The sequence below is a fragment of the Schistocerca serialis genome, chromosome 4 (genome assembly GCF_023864345.2).
Source record: "Schistocerca serialis cubense isolate TAMUIC-IGC-003099 chromosome 4, iqSchSeri2.2, whole genome shotgun sequence".
Lineage (NCBI taxonomy): Eukaryota > Metazoa > Arthropoda > Insecta > Orthoptera > Acrididae > Schistocerca > Schistocerca serialis.
This window is the reverse complement of record NC_064641.1, coordinates 947,982,767-947,996,326: the sequence shown is the minus strand read 5'-3', so window position 1 is coordinate 947,996,326 and position 13,560 is coordinate 947,982,767. Positions and strand designations below refer to the sequence as shown.

General features: G+C 47.3%; 1 protein-coding gene across 2 annotated transcripts in view; it reads left to right on the top strand.

The window, feature by feature from the left end:
* LOC126473603 (RNA-binding protein 34) overlaps window positions 1–13,560 on the top strand; it is an 89,350-nt gene that overhangs the window by 48,685 nt on the left and 27,105 nt on the right. For both annotated transcript variants that reach the window (XM_050100765.1, XM_050100766.1), the window contains exon 3: window positions 12,966–13,474. In XM_050100765.1, coding sequence (XP_049956722.1) covers window positions 12,966–13,474 — 509 coding nt within the window. The remainder of the gene's footprint in view (window positions 1–12,965; window positions 13,475–13,560) is intronic.

Below are 13,560 nucleotides of genomic sequence, written 5' to 3'. Positions count from 1 at the left end.
AAGAAGGAACCGTTCCGTGCAGACTTCAGACGTACCTCGAACTCCCAGCCATCGACCAGTACTTCCACCAAACGACCTTCCAAGAAGGCTCATAGGAAGCACAGTTCTCCTTCTGCGCCACGGCGCATTTCTTCTCCTGCGCCACCCAGCGGTTGCCGCCCCAGGCCGTCATCCGTTTCGTCTGGCCGCACCGCTGGTAGCCGACCATCTGGCCATTCACCGGCGGAGGAAGCTCCCCCTCCCGGCCATCTTACCAAGATGGCCGATGAACCTATAGAACCAATGGACGATGACTGTCCGCCTACTGACAGCGGCGGCAGTGCTCACTCGAAGCCAGGCCCTCAGTGGCCTTCGAGGTGACCCCTTCTTTCATCTTCCTTTTCTTCTTACGATGGCACTTATTCACTGGAATATTCGCAGCATTCACTCCAACCGAGAGGACTTGAAGTTGCTGCTCCGCTTGCACCGTCCGCTCGTCGTAGCCCTTCAGGAAACGAAGCTACGCCCATGCGATCAAATTGTCTTGGCACACTACACCTCTGTGTGTTTTGACCTACCCCCTGTGGTAGGTATTCCGGCTCATGGAGGGGTTATGTTGCTGGTCTGGGATGATATTTACTACGATCCCATCACATTGCACACCGGCCTGCATGCAGTTGCCATCCGAATTACTCTCCCCACTTTTACATTTTCCATTTGTACTGTTTACACTCTATCGTCGTCTGCCGTTACCAGGGCAGATATGATGCAAATTATTGCTCAGCTACCTGCACCATTTTTGTTAACTGGAGACTTCAATGCCCACCATCACCTTTGGGGCTCTCCAGCATCCTGCCCGAGGGGCTCCTTGTTAGCAGACCTTTTCAACCAGCTCAATCTTGTCTGCCTCAATACTGGCGCCCCTACTTTTCTTTCGGACACATCTCACACCTATTCCCATTTAGACCTCTCTATATGTACTACCCAACTTGCACGCCGGTTTGAGTGGTATGCACTTTCTGATACATATTCGAGCGACCACTTCCTGTGTGTTATCCATCTCCTGCAGCATTCCCCCTCTCCGTGCTCATCTAGTTGGAACATCTCCAAAGCAGACTGGGGGCTCTTCTCTTCCAGGGCGACCTTTCGGGATCAAACCTTCACAAGCTGCGATAGTCAGGTCGCACACCTCACGGAAGCCATTCTCCCTGCTGCTGAATATTCCATCCCTCACCCTAATTCTTCTCCACGTCACGTACCGGTCCCCTGGTGGACCGCGGCATGTAGAGACGCTTTACGTGCTCGTCAACGTGCTTTACGCACCTTTAAATGCCACCCTATAGTGGCGAATTGTATCAATTATAAACGATTACGGGCACAGTGTCGTCGTATTATTAAAGAAAGCAAGAAAGCCAGCTGGGCTGCTTTCACAAGCACCTTCAACAGTTTTACTCCTTCTTCTGTTGTCTGGGGTAGCCTGCGCCAGCTATCTGGCACTAAGGTCCACTCATCAGTTTCTGGCTTGACGGTCGCGAATGACGTCCTTGTGGCCCCTGAGGATATCTCCAATGCCTTCGGCCGCTTTTTCGCAGAGGTTTCGAGCTCCGCTCATTACCACCTTGCCTTCCTCCCCCGAAAACAGGCAGAGGAGGCTATTTCACCTAACTTCCGCTCCTCGAATCGTGAAAGTTATAATGCCCCATTCACCATGCGGGAACTCGAAAACGCACTTGCCCGGTCACGGTCCTCCGCTCCAGGGCCTGATTCTATTCATATTCAGATGCTGAAGAACTGTTCTCCTGCGGGTAAAGGTTTCCTTCTTCGTACTTATAATCGCATCTGGATTGAAGGACATGTTCCCGCATGCTGGTGCGAGTCTATTGTTGTACCGATTCCTTAGCCGGGGAAGGACAAGCACTTGCCTTCCAGTTATCGACCCATCTCGCTTACCAGCTGTGTCTGTAAGGTGATGGAGCGAATGGTTAACTCTCGTTTGGTTTGGCTGCTCGAATCTCGATGCCTACTTACCAATGTACAATGTAGATTTCGTAGGCGCCGCTCTGCTGTTGACCATCTGGTTACCTTGTCGACCTTCATTATGAATAACTTCTTGCGGAAGCGCCCGACCGCGGCTGTGTTCTTTGATTTGGAGAAGGCTTACGACACCTGTTGAAGGGCGGGCATTCTCCACACCATGCATACATGGGGCCTTCGTGGTCGCCTCCCTCTTTTTATTCGTTCCTTTTTAATGGATCGACAGTTCAAGGTACGTGTGGGTTCTGTCCTGTCAGACACCTTTCGCCAGGAGAATGGGGTGCCACAGGGCTCAGTTTTGAGCGTCACTCTCTTCGCCATAGCGATCAATCCAATAATGGATTGCTTCCCAGCTGAAGTATCAGGATTCCATTTTCGTGGATGATTTTACCATCTATTGCAGCGCGCAGCGTACCTGTTTCCTGGATCGCTGTCTTCAGCGTTCTCTTGACCGTCTTTACTCCTGGAGTGTCGCCAATGGCTTCCGTTTTTCTGCCGAGAAGACGGTCTGTATTAACTTCTGGCACTACAAAGAGTTTCTTCCACCGTCCGTACAACTCGGTCCTGTTGCTCTCCCATTCGTGCAGACAAAAAATTTTTACGTCTTACATTTGACAGGAAACTTAGCTGGTCTCCACATTTGTCATATTTGGCTGCCCGTTGTACCCGTTCTCTAAATGTCCTCTGTGTTCTCAGTGGTATGTCGTGGGGAGCAGATTGAACCATCCTACTTCGCCTATATCGGTCGATCGTCCACTCCAAGCTGGATTATGGGAGCTTCGTATACTCCTCTGCACTGCCATCTATCTTACGCCGCCTCAACTCCATACAACATCGGGGTTTACGTCTTGCGATCGGAGCGTTTTATACTAATCCCGTCGAGAGTCTTCATGCTGAAGCTGGTGAATTGCCACTCACCTAACGGCGCGATATACTGCTTTGTCGGTATGCCTGTCGGCTACTGTCAATGCCCGACCACCCGTCTTATCGTTCCTTTTTTGATGACTCTCTCGACCGTCAATACGGGCTGTATGTCTCTGCCCTGCTACCCCCTGGAGTTCGCTTTCGTCGCCTCCTTCAACAGCTTGATTTTTCACTCCCTGCAACCTTTAGAGTGGGCGAGAGCCACATGCCACCTTGGCTCCAGGCTCAGGTTCGCGTTCACCTTGACCTCAGCTCGCTCCCAAAGGAGGTTACCCCCGGTTCGGTATACCACTCCCGTTTTGTCGAACTTCGTTCCAAGTTCATTAATACGACCTTCATTTATACAGATGGCTCTAAGACCAATGACGGGGTCGGGTGTTCTTTTATTGTCGGGGCACAGAGTTTCAAATACCGGCTCCATGGCCATTGTTCGGTCTTCACAGCTGAGCTCTTTGCCCTCTACCAGGCTGTTCTTTACATCTGCCGCCACCGACATTCTGCTTATGTCATCTGCTCTGATTCCCTGAGCGCACTCCAGAGCCTCACTGATCCGTATCCGGTTCACCCTTTCGTGCACAGGATCCAACGCTCTCTTCAGCAGCTGGTGGACGACGGTTTTCCGGTTAGCTTTATGTGGGTTCCTGGCCATGTCGGTATCCCTGGGAACGAAGCTGCAGATGCCGCGGCCAAGGCTACGGTCCTCCAGCCTCGGACAGCTTATTGTTGTGTCCCTTCATCAGATTGTAGCAGGGTCCTTTGTCGGCGCATTTTATCGCTGTGGCATGCCGATTGGGCTGCACTTACGGACAACAAGCTTCTGGCCTCGAAACCTATCCCGCGGCTTGGCCGTTGTCCTCACGCTCTTCTCGGCGGGAGGAGGTCGTTTTGGCCCGGTTACGAATTGGACACTCCGGTTCAGCCATCGCCATCTGCTGACGGTTGCGCCGGCGCCGTTCTGCCCATGTGGGCAATTGCTGACGGTCCGCCACATTTTAACGTCCTGTCCGGATTTTAACACACTGCGTCTTGATCTTGGCCTGCCATGTACTCTAGATGCCATTTTAGCGGATGACCCACGAGCAGCTGCTCGCGTTCTTCGTTTTATCAACTTGACAAACCTCTCTAAGGACATTTGATTATGCTGTTTTTTTTAATCCTATGCCTGTCAGTCTGTCTTTTATCGTGTTTTCCTTTTTAGTTGCTGTTTTAAACTTGTGCCTCGCGGTGCATTCCTAACGTAGTCTGGGTGCTAATGACCGTTGAAGTTGTGCGCCCTAAAAAAAAGAGAAAAAAATTCCGAATCAGATATGCTGCTACCAATGTCATCAGTTGAGTCACCTAGAACATCTTGTCGACATCCAGCCAAATGCGTAACCTTGGCAGGGATGCACACGAGGGCGAATGTCCGCCTCCTCCCCGCTGTGTCAACTGCACTGGCAGCCATGCCACTTCCTGCCGGGATTGTCCCTTGTATCTAGATGAGCGGGCTGTACAAGAGATTCGGGTAAAGGAAAAAGTGCCTTACCCAGTAGCTCGCAAATTACTGGCTAGTCGCAAACCTTATGTTCTCCCATCTGGCAACTATAGTTCTGTTCTTGTTACCCCCTGCTCCATGGAGGACGTGGCCACACAGACAAGTGAGCTTAAATTTGGCTCTTGGTTGTGAAGTCGCCCAGTGTCAAGGTAGCATTGCCGTCCCGCTGTGCAACAGACCGTCAAACTCTCGCCTAAAGGGGCGAAGCTACCCGCTCCACAACCGGCAGGCAGGAAAGGACAGTAGTAGTACTCTCAAGGAGACTTCCTCCGTTGCTGCAGCCAAACAACATCCAAGTCTTCCTCTTACCAGAAGGGCTTGAAGATGTCCAGTAAAGACAAACGGTCTTCTCCTTCACCAACTCGATGATCCTGCTTGACGGTGTTGCCATGTGGTCACTTAGCCCACCCGGCCTAAGTTTGGCCGGTGTGCACCACCAACCGTTTTTCAGCGTTAGACTCCACAGACCGACCGCACAAGCACGCCAATGGTTTTGTGGTCCCCATGGAGCGGGATCCTCCTGCTTCTGTGCCCTTTAGCAGTGACTCCACAAAGAGGATTTACAGCTGCTTCTAGCATTGCAGCATCTGCTTGTACTCTGCCTTCAGGAAACGAAATTGGGACCCTCAAGACCGCTTTCGGCTTTAACATTACTTACCGATTTGTTTTAACCTTCCCCCAGAGGTAGGCATCTCATCTCATGGGGGCGTCGTACTGTTTTTTTTAATTGTAAGCGGTGGTAGCGCGCACAAAAGCGAGGCAACCCACAAGCGGCGACAGGCCGTAAACACTCATTATCAGAATGTGGCAAACAATGCATGACACAGTGCAATAATGTATTTTCAGCTTAGAGTGACATAAACACCTATAACAAAAAGAACGGCACTTATCAGATCAAAGAAAAATAAGCAATCAATTCAAACCAGACGAAGCACGTGAAAAAGGAAGGGGGTACCTGTATAAATACGGACGGAGCACCTGACGCATAGCAATGGCTGCCTGGTAAAGCTTTAAGCTTACGACTCGAACCAAACTACTGTAGCTGTATTGTCATTCATTCGACCTAAATTGTCTCTCATATTACAATGGACCAACTTTGTTTAGATTTGGAGGTGCGGCCTAAAACTTTTCTCTCCCCTTGAATTTAAAGTCTCAAATTTCAGGTACGGCTTAGATTTGGGAATTTTTTTTTTTTTCCCTTGATTTCGAGTCTCATTTTTCATGTGCGGCTTAGATTCGAGCGCAGCTTAGATTCGAGTAAATAGGGTAGTTGGACACCTGTATTCAGGAAGATGGTATGCCTCAGCGTTCTGTCGTGAGCATCATCCTCTTTACTATTACCACTAACCCTATCATGGCCTGTCGCCCACCAGGCGTCTCCTGCTCCCTTTTTGTCGATGATTTTGTCATCTATGGCAGTTCTCCACAGATCTGTCTCACTGAGCGGCATCTTCAGCACTGTCTTGATTGTCTTCACTCCTGGAGCATCGCCAATGTATTTCGCTTTTCCACTGACAAAACTATATGTATGAATTTCTGGTGGTGCAAATGGTTTCTCCCACCATCTCTACATCTTGGGCATATTGCCCTTTTGTTCGTTGACACTACGAAATTCCTGGGGCTCATGCTAGATAGGAAACTCTCTTTGTCCTCCCATGTCTCTTACCTGACAGCCAACTGCACGCAGTCCGTCAATATCCAACGTGTCATCAATGGTACTTCTTGAGGTGCCGATCGAACCACCCTCCTCCGTTTGTACCAATCCCTTGTTCGTTCGAAACTCGACTATGGGTGCTTGGTTCATGCATCTGCATGCCCATCCCTTTTACGCAGTCTCAAAACTATCCATCATCATGGCATCGGTTTGGCCACCAGCACCTTTTAGACCAGCTCAGTTGAGAGTCTGTATGCTGAAGCTGCTGAAATACCACTGTCCTGCCTCTGTGACTTTCTCCTCAGCAGGTATGCATGTGTTTGTCTGCCATTTGTGGCCACCCCTCCTATGCCTTCTTCTTTGATGATTCCTTAGATCATCAGTATGGGGCTCATTCCTCTTCTGTTACCTCCTGGAGTCCACTTTCGCCACTTGATATGGCGGTTTAACTTCTGCTACCTGCAACTTTCCCAGTGGGTGTGAACCCTTCACTGTCTTGGCTTGGTGAAGCGGCCCATGTTAACCTTGGCCTTCATTCACTTCCTAAGGACACTACTCCAGCCTCGGTCTATCGCCTTCAGTTTCATGACGTAGGCATGGAACTTAGCGATAGTACCTTTGTGTACACTGATGGCCCTCGGACTGACTGTGGGTTCTGGTGTACCTTTGTCATTGGCACCCGTGTCTTTCAATATCGGCTTCCGGCTCACTTCTCTGTACTTACAGCTGAGTTTTTCGCCTTGTATCAGGCCATAGAGTACATCTGGCGACACTGCCTTCCCCTTTGTGTCCTCTGCTTAGACTCACTCAGCACCCTCCAAAGTCTCTGCGCTGTACACTGCTCATCCCTTAGTGCAGTGGGTACAGGGAAACTGTCCCTTTCTCGCTCATGGTGGAGCCAACGTCGTGTATGTGTGGGTCTCTGGTCATGTCGGTCTGCCAGGAAACGAGGCCGCTGACACTGATGCCAAGGCTGCAGTCCTCTTACCTCAGCCTGTGAGTACTTCTGTTCCCTCCAATGATCTCTGCATTGCCGTCTGTCATGAGGTGGTGTCCCTTTGGCATTTCCAATGGTCCTCGCTTCAACGGGATAAGCTTTAGCTTACAAAGCCCCCCCCCCCCCTCCCCCCCCGGAGGAGATTATCTTAATTCAGCTGCGTACTGGGCCATCATCATTTTCTCAGTGGCGCTGCCCCACCACTTCATACGCATTGCGCCCAAATTTTAACTGTCCACCACTTCCTGCTGGAATGCCCTTTTTTACCAATTTACGTTCCAGCTTGGGTTTGCCATCTGATTTATCAGCCATTTTAGCGAATGACGTGTGGGCTGTCAACTGCGTTTTAATTTTTATCTGCCATAGAGAAGGCCATTTAATTTTTAGTTTTGGACCTCCATTTTTGTATGATGTTTCTTTTAGCCCTTTTTCCACTTGCCTTTTTTAGCTGTCTCCTATTCTGTCCTTTGAGACTGACATATAGTTGTTCCCCTCATCTCTGTGTTTGTGTTCTATTGTTTTGACTTGGGTGCGTATGACCCGAGTTGTTTTTTGCGCCCTAAAAGAAAAGAAAACAAAACATACCAATGGGGACTCCTTTATTTCAATGAAGCAACAGTTTTTGTTGACCATCTAGAGGACAAGTTTGGGGAGGTGGTGGGCTTGTCCAAAATGTGGTCAGGGTCAGTCTTGATAAAAACAGCATCCTCTGCCCAAGAGACCTTCTTTTGCAATCTGACGACGAGCTGCATGCCAACTTAGAGTGACGAGGCATTCATTTCGTCCGGCGCGTCCGAGGGATAATCAGGTTGCCATCGGTGCCTCCATCTTGGCCTTTGAGTGTGACACATTGCTTGAGAAGGTCAAGGTGATGGTCTATTGCTGTAATGTAAAGCCATACATCCCTCCTCCTATGCGGCGCTTTAAGTGCAGGATGTTGGGCCATATGTGTTCCCGCTATACAGGGTGATTCAAAAAGAATACCACAACTTTAAAAATGTGTATTTAATGAAAGAAACATAATATAACCTTCTGTTATACATCATTACAAAGAGTATTTAAAAAGGTTTTTTTTTTTTTTTTTTTTTTTTCACTCAAAAACAAGTTCAGAGATGTTCAATATGGCCCCCTCCAGACACACGAGCAATATCAACCCGATACTCCAACTCTGTAGCATATCAGGCATAACAGTTTGAATAGCTGCTGTTATTTCTCGTTTCAAATCATCAATGGTGGCTGGGAGAGGTGGCCGAAACACCATATCCTTAACATACCCCCATAAGAAAAAATCGTAGGGGGTAAGATCAGGGCTTCTTGGAGGCCAGTGATGAAGTGCTCTGTCACGGGCTACCTGGCGGCCGATCCATCGCCTCGGGTAGTTGACGTTCAGGTAGTTACGGACAGATAAGTGCCAATGTGGTGGCGCTCCATCCTGCTGAAATATGAATTGTTGTGCTTCTTGTTCGAGCTGAGGAAACAGCCAATTCTCTAACATCTCCAGATACTGTAGTCCAGTTACAGTAGCACCTTCAAAGAAAAAGGGACCAAAAACTTTATTGTCTGAAATGGCACAGAAAACGTTCACCTTAGGCGAGTCACGTTCATACTGAGTTGTTTCCCGCGGATTCTCAGCGCCCCATATACAGACATTGTGACGGTTGACTTTCTCGTTAGTGTGGAAAGTTGCTTCATCACTAAACACAATCTTTGAAACGAAAGATTCATCTGTTTCCATTTGAGCAAGGATAAAATCACAGAAATCGATTCTTTTAATCTTATCAGCTGCAGACAGTGCTTGAACCAATTTCAGATGATAAGGTTTCATAACTAACCTTTTTTGTAGGACTCTCCATACAGTTGATTGTGGAATTTGCAGCTCTCTGCTAGCTCTGCGAGTCAATTTTCCTGGGCTGCGAACAAATGCTTGCTGGATGCGTGCTACATTTTAATCACTCGTTCTCGGCCGTCCAGAACTTTTCCCTTTGCACAAACACCCATTCTCTGTAAACTGTTTATACCAACGTTTAATACACCACCTATCAGGAGGTTTAACACCATACTTCGTTCGAAATGCACGCTGAACAACTGTCGTCGATTCACTTCTGCCGTACTCAATAACACAAAAAGCTTTCTGTTGAGCGGTCGCCATCTTAGCATCAACTGACGCTGACGCCTAGTCAACAGCGCCTCAAGCGAACAAATGTACAACTAAATGAAAATTTATAGCTCCCTTAATTCGCCGACAGATAGTGCTTAGCTCTGCCTTTTGTCTTTGCAGAGTTTTAAATTCCTAAAGTTGTGGTATTCTTTTTGAATCACCCTGTACTTCCAGTGTCACATGTAGAGATGTGGGCACCCACCACATCCCAATAGTCCATGTGCCCCACCTCCCATCTTTGTCAACTGTGGAGAGCATTGTTCCCCTTGCTCGCCAGAATGTTGGATTTTACATCGCGGAAGGAAAATCATGGAATACGAGACCCTGGACCAACTGACGTATACTTGAGGCTAAGAAGAAATTAGAGCATCTTCATCCTGTGACCATCTCTTACGCCGCCGTTACAAGAACAGTTGTAGCCCCATCCGTTCCACAAATTCCGGTTGGCTCTCTGAGCCGTAAGACTACACCTGCCCCCTTTATACAAACTGCTCAGGAAATAAATCGCTGGCAGCAGGTGACCCTGAGGTGTAAACTGCCTCATTGAATGTTCCGTGCCTTCCCAGCCTTAAAATCATATCGTCCTCCAGTGGAATTGTGATGTTTTTTTTCCACCGCCTGACTGAGCTACGGCAACTGTTCAGCTTTACACGTGCTTTCTGCATTGCCCTTCAGGAAACCTGGTTCCCAGCAATGTGGACCCCTCCCCTCTGTGGCTATAAGGGGTATTACAGGAACCGTAGTGACTATAATTGGGTGTCAGGTGCAGTTTGCGTCTGTGTCCTGAACTCAGTATGCAATGAGCATGTACCCCTTCAAACCCTTCTTGAAGCTGTGGCTATCAGGATGAGGACAACACAGGAAATAACTGTCTGCAACGTATATCTTCCTCCAGATGGTGCGGTACCCCTGAACGTATTTGCTGCACTGATTGATCAGCTCACTAAACGTTTCCTACTTTTGGGAGATTTTAACGCTCATAACCCCTTGTGGGGTGACACTGTGCTTACTGGCCAAGGTAGGGAGGTCGAAAATTTACGGTCACAACTCCACCTCTACCTCTTAAATACAGGTGCCCCCGCACATTTCAGTGTGACACATGGCACGTATTGATCTCCCCGTTTTCAGTCCTGGCCTTCTCCCATCTATCCACTGGGGAGCACATGACGACCTGTGTGGTAGTGACCACTTCCCCATCTTTTGTCACTACCCCGGTCCATGGACACTTGCCCAGATGGGCTTTAAACAAAGTGAACTGGGAAAGTTTCATCTCTGCTGTCACTGTTGAATCTTTCCCACACGGTAACATCGATGTGATGGTTGGGCAGGTGACTGCAACTATCGTTTCTGTGGTAGAAAACACGATCCCTCGCTCTGTAGGGTGGCCGTGGCGAAAGGCTGTCCCTTGGTGGTCGCCAGAAGTTGCTGAAGAAATTAAGGAGCATCGGCGAGCTATACAGTGGCATAAGCGGCGTCCTTACCTGGAGCCCCTCATAACCTTTAAACGGCTCCGTGTCTGCGTTCGCCATTTTAACAAACGACGGAAGCAGGAGTGTTTGGAGAGATAAGTCTCGAACATTAGGTGCCATATGTCACCTTCCCAAGTCTAGGCTAAGATCAAACTTGTTTTCGGGTACCAGACCCCAACAGGTGTTCCCAGAGTTAACATAAATGGCGTGTTATCTACTGACGCAAACGCTATTGCCGAACACTTTGCTGAAGTCTCTGTGTTGGAGAATTACCCCCCCCCCCTCCCCCCTCCCCTCCCCAGCCTTTCGCACTGTCAAAACGGCGGCTGGAAGGGGAAAGTGATTTCATTCAGTACACACCACAGTGAACCCTGTAACGCCCCATTTACAGAGTGGGAGCTCCTCAGTGCCCTGACACATGATGGTTTTGACATCCCAGACATGTTTGATTGGGTTCATATCTGGTGAGTTGGGGGAGGGGGAGGGGGGGGGGGGGGACCAGCACATCAATTGGAACTTGCCATTGTGTTCGGCGAACCACTCCATCACACTACTGGCCTAGTGACATGGTGCGTTATCTTGTTGAGAAATTCCACTGCCATCAGGAAACATATTCATGAAGTGGTGTACGTGGTCTGCATCAAGTGTATGATACTCCTTGGTTGTTGTATTGTCTTGCATGAGCTCCACTGGACCCATGAATGCCCTCGGAATTTTCTCCAGAGCACAATGGATCCACCACCAGCTTGTCTTTTTACCACAGTACATGTGCCAAGGAGCTGTTCCCCTGGAAGAGGACAGTCTTGCACCCTCCCACTGGCATTATGAAGAAGGTATTGTGATTCATCAGACTATGGTCACATGCCCATTTCAGTCGTAGTTGCTGATGTAGTTTTAACATTGGCACATGCATGAGTCATTGTTAGGAGTGTTCGGTGCACTGTGTGTTAACACACACTTATACTGTGTCCAGCATTAAGGTCTGATATTAGTTCTGTCACAGTTCATTACCTGTCCTTTTCTATGAGTCTGCCCAGCCAAAGACATCCGACATCTGTAATGAGGAGTGGCTGCCAAACCCCATGTCATCTGACATGGTTTTACCTTGATTTTGCCACGTGTTGAAGATACCTCAACACTCCCCGAACACCTGACAAGTTTCCAAAACGCTCGTGTCAAGCCCCCAGGCCATCACAATCTGCTCTAGCTCAAACTCAGATCATGCACCTTCCCCATTTTCCACACAGACAGCACACTCCTTAATACTGCATGCAGTGCGCGTGATCTGACTAGCAGTCACTCCTCACCAGGTGATGCTGCTATCTCCTGGGCGGGTTTATATTGATAGTAGGCCACTGGTAACAACATCCTGGCTAATGAGTGTATATAATAGCTTTCTTTTGTTGGCTTAGCAGGCCATCTCACCACTGAATGGCAGGGATGTTAATATTCATGAGTTGCCTCTCCACACGAACTCGCCTCTGTGAGTTTACGCTGTCTGCTGCACCTACTTTCCTGTTGCTGTTTATCACCATCTTTCAATGTGCCTGTTAGTCTGTTTATTGAGTACTGCTACTTCAGGAGCAATGCCACCACAATACTGCACTTAAACTACTTCATGATGTGTACAAATTACCTCAGAGTAGCCTACTGACTTACAGATTTGATGATGATGGATAAAATGTCAGATTGCATCTTTTCGATTTGTTGTTACAAGCAAAAATTTTTATTTATTCATTTGTAAGACTGGAAAACAAATTTCAATGGTTAATACAAGAAACTTAATTTCTAAAGAGATGGCTTCAAATCTCTACCATCCATTGTCATTTAGATTTTTTGCAGTTTAAGTGAATTACAGAAAGCAGTTACTAGGATTGTTACTTAACAGAATAACACAGTCAGTTTCCTTGCCAAACACTGTCCAACTGACCTCAGATTTTGTTTTTGTGGCCTTATTGCACTGGTATCAAGCTTCAGAAAAATGATAGCTGTAAGAGGTGAAATTTTCCTTCTTGAAATGTTCGAGAAAATAAAAAATAAATACAATAAATCCATTCAATATATTGTTCCTTTATTGGCTTGGGGTTCTAAGAGTAACTCATCTTTAGAACTTTTTTTTTTCCCCACTCCCTCCCCTGCTTGGATAGTTTTCGTTGTAGACTACTTTGGTGCATATAATCTTTGGTTCATTTACATTTTCTGTTTGTGTCTTACAGAACAGAAAATAGTACTGCAGAAATATCAGATGCAGATGCTACAGATCATGTTAGTTTAACACCTGACCTTAATGATAGCGGAAATGTGAGCAATAATGCCTTTAATGCACTGAAACGTATACGATTAAAGCAGAATAATGGAAAACCTACCCGCGACACAGAGCAAGAAGAAAGAACAATTTTTGTGAAAAACCTTCCACACACTTTAAATAAAAAGAAGATAAAGAAAATCTTTAAAGAATTTGGTGAAATTGAATCAATAAGGTTAAGATGTGCTGCTGTAGAGGACATAAAAATCTCAAAGAAATTTGCTGTAATCAAGAACAAATTTCATGCTGAGAGATCAACTATTTCAGCATTTGTTCGCTTTAAACTTAAAGAAGATGCATTATCTGCACTAGCTGCAAATGGAACACTTGTTGAAGATCATCACATCTTTGTGGATGAAGCCTTGAACTCAAATAAGCATGATCAAAAGAGATCTGTTTTCTTAGGAAATGTTCCATTCTGTAAGTTGAAAGGTTTTATTTTCCCCCATACATATTATTTTACTCATATAATATGAAGTGTATTGTACTTTGGCATCTTTTCTAAT